This window comes from Pectinophora gossypiella, chromosome 2 (assembly GCF_024362695.1).
Source record: "Pectinophora gossypiella chromosome 2, ilPecGoss1.1, whole genome shotgun sequence".
In the NCBI taxonomy this organism is placed as follows: Eukaryota; Metazoa; Arthropoda; class Insecta; order Lepidoptera; family Gelechiidae; genus Pectinophora; species Pectinophora gossypiella.
Window position 1 is genome coordinate 11,094,788 of NC_065405.1, and position 13,624 is coordinate 11,108,411.

Sequence of the window (13,624 nt, forward strand, 5' to 3'; positions counted from 1 at the left end):
CAATCGACAGGCAATAAATTTATAAAATGTTGAGAGGGTTGTTTGCTGCTTAAACCCGAGGTATGTACCACAAATATTATTCCTGTCGGGAACCTTTCCTTTTTAAATGACAAGAAAATGACAGGTATGACTAAAAATAAAATTAAGAGGTGTCTTCAGGAATCAGGAGTTTTTTGAAGTAACATATTGTAGATTTTCCGCAAATAGTATTAACTACTTGGCTTATCGAAAGTATTTGCCACATCCAGGAGCGCTTACAGCGCTTCTGTAGCGCTTCTTTAGCCACAGGTAACTTGTAGTAAGCAGGAATCAGGGCCAATGCCTAATATACACGTATATCGAATCTCAATTCATATACACCTATATTCATGTGGATATATATATATTTAACCACCGTATTTTTTCTCCCACTTTTGCATTTGCCAATGCGCTGTTAAGTCTACTGATGCGTTAACACCTTGTAGTCCGACGGCGAAATAGAAACTGTAGGGGAACCATTCGGTGTTGAATCTTATGTTGATTTCGTATCCTCCTGCGCCATTAATGACCGGCGACACCTGCCGGTTGGGCAGAGTTACTCGCACACACTTGATCTGCGTGTCCAGTCCAGCAAAGATCTAAACGCAATAGTCAAATTACAATACAATACAATAAAAAAACACATTATTTCACATATAAACACAACACTGACGGCCTCTGTGGTCCAGTGGTTAAGCGTTGTGCTCACGATCCGGAGGTCCCGGGTTCGAATCCCGGTGGGGACATGTCACAAAAAGCACTTTGTGATTTCCAGTTCGGTTAGGACATCACAGGCTGATCACCTGATTGTCCAAAAAGTAAGATGAGCCGTGCTTTGGGAGGCACGTTAAGCCGTTGGTCCCGGTTACTACTTACTGATGTAAATAAGTAGTCGTTACATGAGCCATGTCAGGGGCCTTTGGCGGCTCAATAGTAACTCTGACACCAGACACCACACGATAGAAGAAGAACACTACACTTAAAACAATTACAAAAGTGACAAGAGAAGCACAATCGGCGGCCTTATTGCTAAATAGAAATTTCTTCCAAGCAACCTTAGGGTGAAAGAACTTTCTACATATTGGTGTCGGAGACGGTGCAATACTTGTATAAGTAAATAATGCAATATAACTTAAAACGTTCTACATAAAACATAATGCTACAATAAACAAACTTAGTATATAGATACTTTAAATATACATGCTTACATATAAATACATTATATAAATATAAAATATCATAATACATATGTAGAGGAGAAGGTAAGTTATACATCAATGAAAAATGCCCTCACACTCCTCTTGAAGCTGTCGAGAGAAATTAGTAAGAAGTGCATTAGTATCAAATAAAATCTAAGACACACCCGTTGTTCCTAATGGGGTGGATAGAGCCACAAGTCTTACAATATAGTTTTGATGATGAACCATAAGGCGACACGTGATCTGGTGGCTTAAAAAGGCCACATCGAAGCAATTCATCTAAAAAGCAATATTGCAATTTGACATTTGCGCATATAAAAATAAGCGCGCAATGCACTTGTGTGCTATGTGACATTTGCTAATTTTAATTTAATACAATGTAATATATTGCTTGTTTGCTCCACCAACCTGCAGTGGAGCAGCGTGGTGTATGCTCCATACCCCCTCCGGTTGATTGAGGGGAGGCCTGTGCCCAGCAGTGGGACGTATATAGGCTGTATATGATTATGTTTTTATTGCTTTTTGAGATGAATTGCTTGTTGTTGAAATGTGGTCTTTTTAACCCCCCAGCACTCCATAGAAATAATGTTCTGGTCCATAGAAATGACACGGTCCTTTTATTCATTCAGGCGTTCAAGAAGTTCTGAAACCCCTCTGAACTGAATATCAAGGCTTACCCTAATGAAAACGTTTATTTTCGCAGGAGGATCGGCATTTACTTGAAACTTTTCGTCGTAGAATATGATATATTTCTTCTGCTTCCTCCGGAAGCATGCATTCCCTGAAACATACGTGCGTGCGCGCCATCCATGCTTCTCTCTTCTTCTTAACATTTTCAGGCCTCTTTCCGGATTTGATTGATCGGCAGGCGTACCTGTAGTAGGTACAGTCATGAGCAATTTTATGTACCCACTTTAGAACCCTGTGGCACTATCATATTTGATATTTAATGAGACTTACGGTTTAATATGTCAAAAAAAAATAATGTGACATGGTTTCAAAGTGTCTACATATTAGTACTCGTGACCGTACGTATATTATTTTGTAAATATTATAACTGCATATCTTATCCGAAGGAAGGAATCTAATAAATAAAATATTTTGAATTAGGTACTGTGCACAAAAATATTTTTTTTTCCCGGTTTAGCTATTAATCGTGTGATGCTCTGTCGCGAAGCCAATTCAGTTGATGTTAATGAGGGATACCTATATCAAAGCAGGTCCCTACATCGAGCTGTACTGAAAATTAGAAAAAGAAAACATCGAGAAGTATGCATACTGATTACTGAGTGGTTCCGCTGGGAAGACGCTATGCGGAAGAGCCATATTAATCCTATACCTTTTTTATTCTATAGCATGTACGCCTAATTTCTTTTCACGTACAGTATATACGTGGTATGTATATTAAACTATATCTGTGTGTGTATGTGTGTGTGGATTCGCAATATAGCATTATACCATTATTTCCAAAAAAGTGTATGTATGTATGTACGTACAAACGTAAATACAACCATTCTCACCAGGGTCAGCGTCTGTAAGTATGAAAGTATGAGGGTAGGGATTCGGCAATATGTGAGCTGTAATAACATTGATGACCCAAGCGAAGTAGGGGTAGATGTCGATGAAGACGGGAGGGTCGACGTTGAGGCGCCGGCGCATAGAGCGGCGGGAGCAGGGCGCTCCGCCCGCGGCTAGTCCTATCAACTCGAAGGCTCCGGCGGCTGCGTGACTGATGATAGGCGCTCCAGGCCGCACCCCGCACCCCGACGTGCATAATACGTGCGTCACACCCTCGCTGCCCAATCTCTGATGAGCAAACGAGATAACTTAATAATATCGATGCATAAGTATTGCAAATGTTTGCCAAGTCGTAGGGTCCTTCACTCCAAGAACATTTCCTGTAACCACCATTCACTGACTGGGTTGATTACAATTATAACTATACAAAGGAGGGTTAACTGCTGTCATTGCTTTTTTTAAATAAGTTCATAGAAAAACTTGTAATTTCTAGTTGATAATTGGATAAAGGCGGTGGCCGTCTAGAATGGGGGAAACGGACAGCAAGAGGCGGTCAAAATGTATTGTGGAAGCGGTGGGCAGGATAGGAACTAAAATTAAATTAAAAATTAAAAAAAACCCCGACCAAAAAATGTACTCAATTATAAAGGTTATAAATGCAAAAAATAACTTATCCCACATATGCTTGCAAGCAAACTGAGCGTGTAACATTCCTATCACACTTAACAAACGACCCGATTACCTTGAAGACCTGAACCGATTTCCACCAAACATAGCTAAGAACATTCTCGACTGATATAAACAAAAAAAACGCATTAAAATCGGATCATCCGTTTGGGAGCTACGATGCCACAGACAGACACATACACATTTACACAGACACGTCAAACTTATAACACCCCGTTGTTTTTGCGTCGGGGGTTAAAAATGGCTTTAAACAATTGTTCACGGCCATCTGGCATGGCATTTTAACCCTAGTTACGGTGCCTTAACGTCGAAATGGGTGAATTTTTGAAAGTTCCTTTACTTTATAATTACGAGTACTTATGTAATTTCGGTGGCGAATTTTTGTATGTTATAAATTCTAACGTGTTGATATAAATAAGGGCCTATAGACATTCGATTCTATCGATAAAAAAGGGTACCTTTGTAACTTTATTTAAAAAAAAAAGTTTACCGCCATATCATATAGAGGCACTATCCAAAATAATTGTCTCGAATAAAACTTACCGATCGCATGCGATGGCGTCTGCACTCCTTGTGTGTGTACAGCTTTATACTCATTTTAGCCATTTTCTCAGATTCGAAGTCTCTGGGAACAGCTAAATCAAAACAATATTGTCATAATGTCTCAAGCGTTTTCCCGTTTTTCACGGGGTCCGCTTACCTAACCTGAAGATTTGACAGGTCCGGTTTTTTACAGAATCGACTACTTTTAGCAAAATTCAACCCCTAAGGGGTAAAAACGAGTGACAAAGTTCTATAGTTTTAATAGTAGGGTTTCACGCGAGCGAAATTGCAGGTAACAGCTAGTACTTAGATCAATAAAACTAATTTAATGTGGATATATCATTATATATTACAGTAAATGCATTTACTATAAGTAATCGAATAGCAAATGGAAATGGAATGGAACGTATCTAAACACATAGGGTGTCAGTGACATCGTAACGTATGAATCGGACCAATTTTCCGTCGAAAAATTCATGTTCTTTTTGTGTTTTTTAAATTAAGTATTTTAAATTCTATACTTTTGCGATGGAAAATTCACTTGATATTAAGTCAGAATAATAAGATGGATTATTTTCTCCCCTTTAGTTTTCGTTACGATGTCACTTACACCCCATATAAGTACGTACGGTAACCATACAAGTACGTATGGGTGTTAGTGATACCGTAACGAATACATGATTCAGACCACGATTCTGATTTGATATCAAGTAGAATTTCCTCTTGCAATATTCATTTTTTTTTTTTAATTATTTTCAGTTCTATACTTTTGCGACGGAAAATTCCACTCGATATCAACGTAGAATCATGGACTCAATCAACCCTCAATGTTTTCGTTATGATGTAACTAACACCTCGTATATTATTAAGTACTTAAACCACGTCAACAAAATAATAATACTTACTGCTAATATAGTCGATGAGGTAAACAACTTTTTGGTGTTTTTTCCTGTCACGTTCAGATATCGTAGGCAGGCAGACGGGTACCATGTAGTCTAAAAATACACATAGTAATACACAGACTGTATTTACAAATTACAGCATTAATCAGTATTTAAAGGTTTGGTCACAGTATTTTTTTTCTAAATATTACAGTGAATGTAAGAAGGAATCCGGAAATATCGGCGCATAGGTGTTATTTTTTTTACGAAGTACATTATACTGGGTGTTAGTGACATCGTAACGAATACTGAGGGGGTTGATTCAGACCATGATTCTGAGTTAAAATCAAGTGGAATTTTCCATCGCAAAATACATGTTTTTTTTTTAGTTTTTTTAAATTATTTTCAATTTTATACTTTTGCGATGGAAAATTCCACTTGATATTAACTGAGAATAATTAGATGAATCATCCCTCTCAGTATTCGTTACGATGACACTTACACCCCGTACAAGTACATACGGTAGCCATATAAGTAGGTATGGGTGTTAGTGACACCGTAACGAATACTGAGGGGGATGGTTCAGACCATGATTCTGAGTTGATATTAAGTGGAATTTCGTGTCAAAAAATTCATGAAATTTTTTATTTTCTTTTTAATTATTTTCCAATCCATACTTTTGCGACGGAAATTTCTACTTGATATCAACTCAGAATCATGGCCTGAACCACCCCTCAAAGTTTTTGTTACGATGTCACTAACACCCTGTATTATAGGTAATCTTCCTATGGACACCACCACAGAAATATACGTTAAAGTACTCACACTGATGTTGAACAACATACATAAACAGGCAGTGGTGACCGTAACAAAATATTTAGGTCGTGCGAAACCTCAAAGTGGCGCCCTTCAGCCCCTCAAAAAACAAAACCCAGTCGCTCCCCTCTAGGTACGGGACTGCTGGCCAGGGCGGACTTGTCTTGTTCTTCCCCCCCACTATTTCGCACCGCCCTAGGGCCGCCTCTGAACAGGCTACACCATCCCACTGCTGGGCACAAACAGTCCCTCAATCAACCCAAACATCATCATCTAAAACATTACTGTTACCGTTCAAAAAAGTAACCTTTTGCCATAAACCAAAACAATCTGTTTCAAATTGTTTCCGACTGTTGTAAACGCTGGTGGATTGTGAGCCCCATAATAAAAAAATCTTACGAGATTTTATCGGCCGAAGGAGTTTCACGAGAGCGAGACTGTTCCCAACGCCGAATCTGGAAATATTAAACTATTTATTTGTTGACAATACTTAAAAACTTGTCTATGTTAATGATCATTACAAGAATAACTCACGTTAAGAAGAAAAAATCTATATTGCCCAATTTACTCATCAACATGGACTTGATCATTGCTGAACATAATACATATGCAGTTAATTTCGACGAAGGAATTTCTGGTTAGATGCTAATATAGTATTGATGGCCAGATATTATTTTATGGGTATATTACCTGGTAAATTCAGGATGTGGTATAATGTCCGCGATAGGCATTTCGATGTATGCGCGGCCACATGTTACTCCCAACTTTAGTTGAGATATCGTCAGTGAACAATCTTCTTCATCTCTCTCGTAGTCTCCGAATACAATGTTGCCACTGTGAGACAAGACTTAAGTTACTAAAAATATAAGTTTAAAAACTAAAACCCGACTACGGAAATCGCTCTCTAAAAAGTGTGAACAAAAAATAAGAAAATATATCTTTGACATTCTTTCGAATAATGATATTATTTAGATGATAGACATGGTCGTATGCCAATCAAAAAAAGAAAAAAAAAAAGAAAAAAAAAGAAAAAAAAAAATCGTTTCGAGCTTTGCCGCAATATTTTCTTGTTTCGTACTCTTTAGATTGTGTTTTTCCGTAGTCGGGTTTTAGTTAAGCTTTTTATTTTTATTAAACTTGTATTTTTATACTGATGAGAAAATGAAGATGAATTTAGTAGAGGTAACTAATACTTAGTACCTATTTCAACACTGGGCATATCCCTACTTTTATCACAGACACCGATCATGTACTATTTAGCTCAAATGCTATATTTAAGTTCACTCCACCACCTGCTCCATGGCAAAATGGTGGAGGAACGAGTAATTAAAAGCTATTTTGAAGCTTAATGAACTTACAGTTTATAGTTCTTGGGTAGGTGGAGAAGGTCGTTTGCCGTGCCCAAGACGAACTGTTTATGTACGAGGACTACTCGTGGAGCCTTGCTGTGATGTGGCAGAGTGGTGGTCACTGAAGTGGAAGGTAATAAATAAGTACAATCCCACTGAAAAAAATCAAAATTACTATACTATGAATACAATTATTACTTACTGGAAAGTGTAACATCGACCAGAAAGGTTTGTGCATAAACCCAGGGATAATTCCCTGGATGGTGGGTGGTGGGTTGCCTCTTTTTTACTAGCTTGGATTGTCCCGCTGCTGGGCAAAGGCCTCTTCACTGTGCTTCCACCTAGCTTCCTACTAATAAAATATAAATCAAATATTCGACGTATTAATTATTTACCAGAATAAATTTATCGAAGGCCAACAATGATTTTTGATTCTACTTGACGTTATGTTTAACAAGGTTTTATGGCTGACGAGAATTTACATATTTATTTTTTATAAGTAAGTACATAACATAACATAACATAACATAACATAACATAACATAACATAACATAACATAACATAACATAACATAACATAACATAACATAACATAACATAACATAACATAACATAACATAACATAACATAACATAACATAACATAACATAACATAACATAACATAACATAACATAACATAACATAACATAACATAACATAACATAACATAACATAACATAACATAACATAACATAACATAACATAACAAATACTTTATTGCACAAACAGGAAAAAACAAAATACAAAACAAAAGAGAAATAGAACATAGTTACCTACCTGGTAGAAACTATTCGCAGAAATACTAACCGTGTATGTATTGCGCGAAAGCCAACCAGGTAAATGTGTGCTCCCTTAGAATTCCATCGGGTGGCTTAAGACCAAAATCATCATGACACTCGGCGAAGTCTGTCACCAGGGTGAGAACTGAACGAAAACATACTACCAAAGAAAAATACTTATTATTATCTATCATCAATATTTATTACTTGGGCTGGTTTTCCCTTCGCGGGTTGGAAGGTCAGACAGGCAGTAGCTTCTGTAAAAAACCGAACCCGTGAAATCTTCAGGTCAGGTAAGCGGACACTGTGATGATGATATTTATTACTTATGTCCACACAATTATCCGAGCATGTCTTTTGCAGTCTGTCGTAATGAGTACTAATTGGATAGAAAATGGTGAAACGATTGAACTCCGTCGTTCACAATTCAATTGATTTCTGTCCGTATTTCTTGTCTCTTTTTAATACTTCTAAAATTTCCAAGTCCTTCAACGAAACCCTTCAATTTAAAGAAAGATAATTTCAATTTAAAGAAATCTAAGTTTGTGTTTCTGTGTTAGTGCTATGATTATTTATTGTTGTAGACGTAGATTTGCCTTTTAGACGTACAGTGCATTCACTACTTGAAGCTGGCTTACACTATTATATTAAAATCATCATCATAAACAGCCTATATACGTCCCACTGCTGGGCACAGGTCTCCCTTCAATCTACCGGAGGGGATATGGAGCACACTCCACCACGCTGCTGCACTGTGGGTTGGTGGAGGTTATTTTACGGCAAAAAAGTCGGGCCTACGGCGTCCCTCCGAAGCACGGTACCATATTACTTTTTCAGACAATCAGGTTATTCAAGCTTAAAAAGTCCTTACCAAACAAAGCAAGTCTCACAAAGTGTCCCCATCGGGAATCGAAACCGGACCTCCGGATCGTGAACCTAATTCTCACACCACTAGACCACGGAGGCCGTTAAAATATATAACACACTTACATGTAAAAAAACAAATTAAGTTTCTTCGGCGGAACATTTTACATAACGTACTGATTCTTTTCACAAGTGAAAACTGCAGTACAGTGAATTTCAATCTTATCTAGATTGTTTGTCTTATTTTGTTTGTTTACGAGTAGAATTTGAAACGTGCCATATGAGTTTTGTACTGAAACGTGTAAACCTTTTTGTCTCTTGACCTCTATTGTGCAAAGATATTGGCGGAATTTGCGGCACGTGCAGAGATGTGCACGATAAGTAGATAATATATATTTGGTATTTTCATAATTTTGTATATTCCACAAGTTCGGTGAAACTCGGGTACTTACTAATTACACCATGCGATGCTGTACACCTGACTATCCCAAATGCCGGGAGCCTTCAGCGCTCTCTTTTTCTCCGACCAAGTAGTTAATGCCATCTGAGGCAAATTTACAATAAGTGACGTAAAAAAAAATGACTATCCCAATTGGGAATGTGTCTTCAATCGTTGGGTTCATCTTGTGATGGATGTACCCAATTGGGATATATTTGTGAGCTTATGTTATAATATAACAACTTATGATGCGATTCTTTATATTAAGCAGTTTTGTTTTCTTATCCCAATCTCAATGGCAAGCCAAACTTCAAAGAATGAGCTATTTCATCATGAGATGACAACTTAAGACGACTATATCCCAATTGGGATAGTCAAAGGTACATCTATCGTAAGATGAACTAAGTACCCACAACTCACTGAATTTTCTCTTAGACCAACATAATACGTGGCGAGTCGTGTCGCCCCGTCTATAATGGTCGAGTCATGACACGAGAGGCGAAATATTAAGCGAAATTTCGTGGTCACTGCCTAGCTTATTACAGTGATAATTAACTGAATAATGACAAATTAATAGATGAATTACTGAATGTACGAGAAAACCAACCGTGAATATATTGTGCGAAGGCCAGCCAAGTAAATGTGTGCTCCTTTAGAATTCCATCGGGTGGTTTAAGACCAAAATCATCATGGCACTCGGCGAAGTCTGATACCAGGGTACGTGCTGAACGAAGATATACTGCCAAAGTAAAATTGATACAGCATCTTGTTGCCACTCTTATCACCTGTTGAGGAGGTTGCAAACTCTTGTATTTCATAGCAGTTTCACTACTCACACGATATACAGTGCGTAAATCTAATAAACTGAATTCACATACGAAAACACAAATTAGACAAAGTACTAGTTGCAATTCGTGGGTCATTTTTATGAGTTTTTACGGTGCATTTGTTAGGTATTAGTCATGAGTGAAAAGTACTTGCTAATTTGATAGACTGGATAGACAAACAAACAGTCATTAAAATAGTACACATCCTGATAATTCGCGTAGGAAGTTGTAGTTGTGACACATTTTGCTAATCTTTAAAGCAGGATCCAAAGAATACCAGCGGCGTGGCTCACAGCCATTGATGTATACGTAATGGTGCTTATTCCAGTACACAACGTCGAATTTTATTTTAAGTTATACCTGTCATTTTCTTATCCGCCTAAAAATAAAGGCATAGAATTTATGGAACACACGACAATTTGAGGCAGGAATTTAAACAACACTCTTACAATTTTACATTGGCCCATAACCCGACAGAATTAAATTGACAGCACAGGTGCCTATCAGCAAGGTGCCTATTTTATTCATTCATTTTAAAATTGACAATTGTCAATCATCCGTCAATTGTCAAATGGAAAACCATTTCGACGGATAAGAAAATGACAGGTATAATTTGAAATAAAATTAGGGGGTGTCTGTAGGAATCAGGGCCAATATTTTACTAAGGTAACATTGCTCACGGCAACATACAGGCAGGACGTCTACTACTACCTAAACCGAACAATGTCTTTCTTTTTTTTTTACTATTTGTGTAAGTTTTTAAAAACACGTCCTTTAATAATAAATAATTTGTTCCTTTCCTAATGTAGTAGCTTGTTGTGTAAATATTTTTGATACTACCTAATAAATTCTTTATATGGATACAATTTCTCACTATGTCGATAAATGAAATATATACGAGAATTACAATTAGTGAACATTTGATCGTAGTCAGATTAAAAAGTAAATAAGTAAATACAGTAAATTTATATTTTGAGCAATTATTTGATTTTACAATTATATAGGCAGATTTTCGCGTTTCAAATTATCAAAGCGATTAAAGAATTAAAAACGCCTTACACAAAAAAAAATGTACCTTTAATTACAATCGTGTTAAAAATGTTCACTTGAGCAGAAGCACCATTAGGTGGGTTCCGACGCAGACTTCGTTCGGGAAGTGGGTACTTACTGATAATTTGGCAAAAATCCTTAGGAGCTCTCCAGAATGTAGGACGGAGCACACGTACCTACTAAAAGTTTGCAGGCGAAGGCGTCCCGAGGAGAAATCTCCTCGGAAGTGGGAAGATTTATAGCGGCAGTTAACGTGACGCAGGTATTTTTGCCCCAAGCGAGGGGAAACTGACCAATACACATTTTTTCGGGGCTATTTTTCTCTTGCGACGAAAGTAATGGCAAAACGCTGTTAAGACGCCTTGGCTCTTGCTAAACGGTAGAAAAATGAGGGCTTGATAAACAACGCTTCATGGTAGGTTGAAGAGGTTGAAATGGTACTTTATCAAATAAACTCAGTTGTAATCTAACAACATAACACAAACGCATGTCTATGTCCCAATCGGGGTAGTCAGATGTACGATAAGCTGCAAAAGTCCAATCAGTTTCTTGCAAAGTAATAAATTAACTGGTTGCACTTAAGACCTCCTGGTTAAATGTCGTTTCTGTAATAGACCAAAAACACCTACAAGAACATAAATTTTATATTATACTATAAATAGCTTATCCTTGTGGTGTGACTGAGGATTATTTTATTGGTCCGTAGTCACACCGATGTGGTAACTTGGTGTGACTATGGGTCAGTTGGGAATTTCACCAATGTTTACAAATAATTCGCTGGGCTCAGTGACTGAAATTTTGCTCTTTCATTGTACATCTATCGCAAGATGTACTAAGTATCAACACCTCACCAAGCTTTCAGTTAGACCAACGTGATAAGTGCAATCCATTATATTTTATCTTGAATTTGACTTAGTTGTATGCTTGTATTGATTAAAAAACATGGAGGGATGTTTTCTTTTGTAACATAATATATTATGATGTATGATTGATTATTATAAGGGACATGCGCTGATCTCCTGTAAATGAGCCTGTAACTATATGCTTTATCGTATTCTCTGATTACTTGCGATTCTGCTCTCCTCATTAGGTTTGAAAAGATGTGATACGTTACGTTATAATTGAAAATATTTACCGAGTTATTGGGGGCACATCACATTACATACATAAGCAAACAGCGAAGTCCGTATACATGTCCAGAATGGGAAATCAGAACAACATTGTGGCGCAATTCGTAGGAAATATCCTACGTGTAGGTGTGGTGAATAAAATATCACAAATCGAGGCAACAACGAGCCCCGGATTGCGGCGGCGCACTGATTTGATATACGAAGCACAACCTCGTTAACTATAATATCTGGGGATGCGGTTCGACTTACCCACTATACGTATACTTGATGATGTTGATGAAACTGTACCGGATAATTCTGTTTCTTTTCACTATAGGTATATCTTGTTTTTTATCTCCACAAAAACTTGCATGTATGTTCTACGTTTGGTATAAGAAGACCAGGTATGTTCAATCCTATGACAAGCCGCCATTGCTAGCCTATTGACGACGAAGTGTTACCATTCAATTAGGATCTCCAATATTCCAAGGACGTAAATTTTATTAATGAAAATTAAGTGAATTACTGACTAATGTATTTAATTACTATTATTTGTTACATATATGAAAATCATTAAAACTGTACGTAGGTAAATCTTTTACTAAAAGTAAAAAATGTTCTTGTAAAGTAAATTAAAAACATGGGTAATTTATTTTTTACGAAATGGCAACGCATGGTGTGATGACGTCAGCTGGGCTAACCTTGAAATGCTAGCTGTCAGTTTTGAGCATACCTGGTTTTCTTATACCATGGTCCTACCCAGTCCATCACCATCACTAATGTAAGAGCCACAATCTCGTTGGTGTAGCATTCCCCATTCTTGTCTATCAAAGGCCAATTCTTTCACTTCCTTATAAGATACGACGTTCGCTTTCTCTTTCATCAGTTCCATGTAATCTCTTCTTGGTCTTCCGTTTCCTCTCTGGCTACCTCATTAGCTAGTCCACAGTATACATAATAATTGTAGTAGTAGCTAGACAGGATATAATACAAGTTACATAGGAAAATCACACGTCATATTAAAAAAAAAAAATCGCACTTAATGATATGTATTGCATGTATCGACCCTCGAATCGATTGAGCTCTTATATTTTATACTAATTGTTGCATGTTTATTCTTATAGGTATAAATGACATTGTGTTGTCTTTTGTATGTCACTTACATTTACATATATCTTGAAGTGACTGTACCTATAGGTATTGTTAGTGCGAAACCTGACAAAAATATTGTGTGATGCAGCATCGCACTTAGGACCCCGATACCGACCCCGCAGCAGGCGTGTGCGGCGATTTCTCTCATTCGGCGGCTACCACTATCCACCACTAGAGTCGATTAATTCTTTCAAATATGATCGCCTCAGGCGACGCTTTGACCCGAGGTTCACGCACGCCCATCTGGGCATCCTCAGGCCTGTTGTCGTAAATGTACCGGGTGAGCACCTCAGCGCTTTCCATTTGTCCGGCCAAGTACTTACAATAAGTCACCGCAAAAAAAGCATCGCACT

At 37.5% G+C, this 13,624-nt stretch overlaps 1 protein-coding gene across 1 annotated transcript; it reads right to left on the reverse strand.

Annotated features, from left to right (window-relative positions):
• Window positions 1–386: 386 nt before the first annotated feature.
• Window positions 387–10,259, reverse strand: LOC126375542 (uncharacterized). Its single transcript, XM_050022524.1, has 11 exons — window positions 10,238–10,259; window positions 9,847–9,918; window positions 7,859–7,975; window positions 7,021–7,132; window positions 6,353–6,496; window positions 6,062–6,117; window positions 4,871–4,960; window positions 3,966–4,057; window positions 2,729–3,023; window positions 1,895–2,058; window positions 387–617 (listed from the first exon to the last, which is right to left on the reverse strand). The coding sequence occupies exons 1-11, from the start codon at window positions 10,257–10,259 to the stop codon at window positions 387–389; spliced, it is 1,395 nt and encodes a 464-aa protein (XP_049878481.1).
• Between the last annotated feature and the right edge of the window lie 3,365 nt (window positions 10,260–13,624).

Bases quoted from the DNA above. Each gene is read 5' to 3' on its own strand.
- LOC126375542 (XM_050022524.1), bottom strand. From the start codon at position 10,259: ATGGCTGTGAGCCACGCCGCTG. The intron at 6,118-6,352 runs GTAATATACCCA...TAATATTTCCAG, and splicing joins CCACATCCTGAATTTACCAG to ATTCGGCGTTGGGAACAGTC. The intron at 4,058-4,870 runs GTAAGTATTATT...GTTTTGATTTAG, and splicing joins CCTCATCGACTATATTAGCA to CTGTTCCCAGAGACTTCGAA.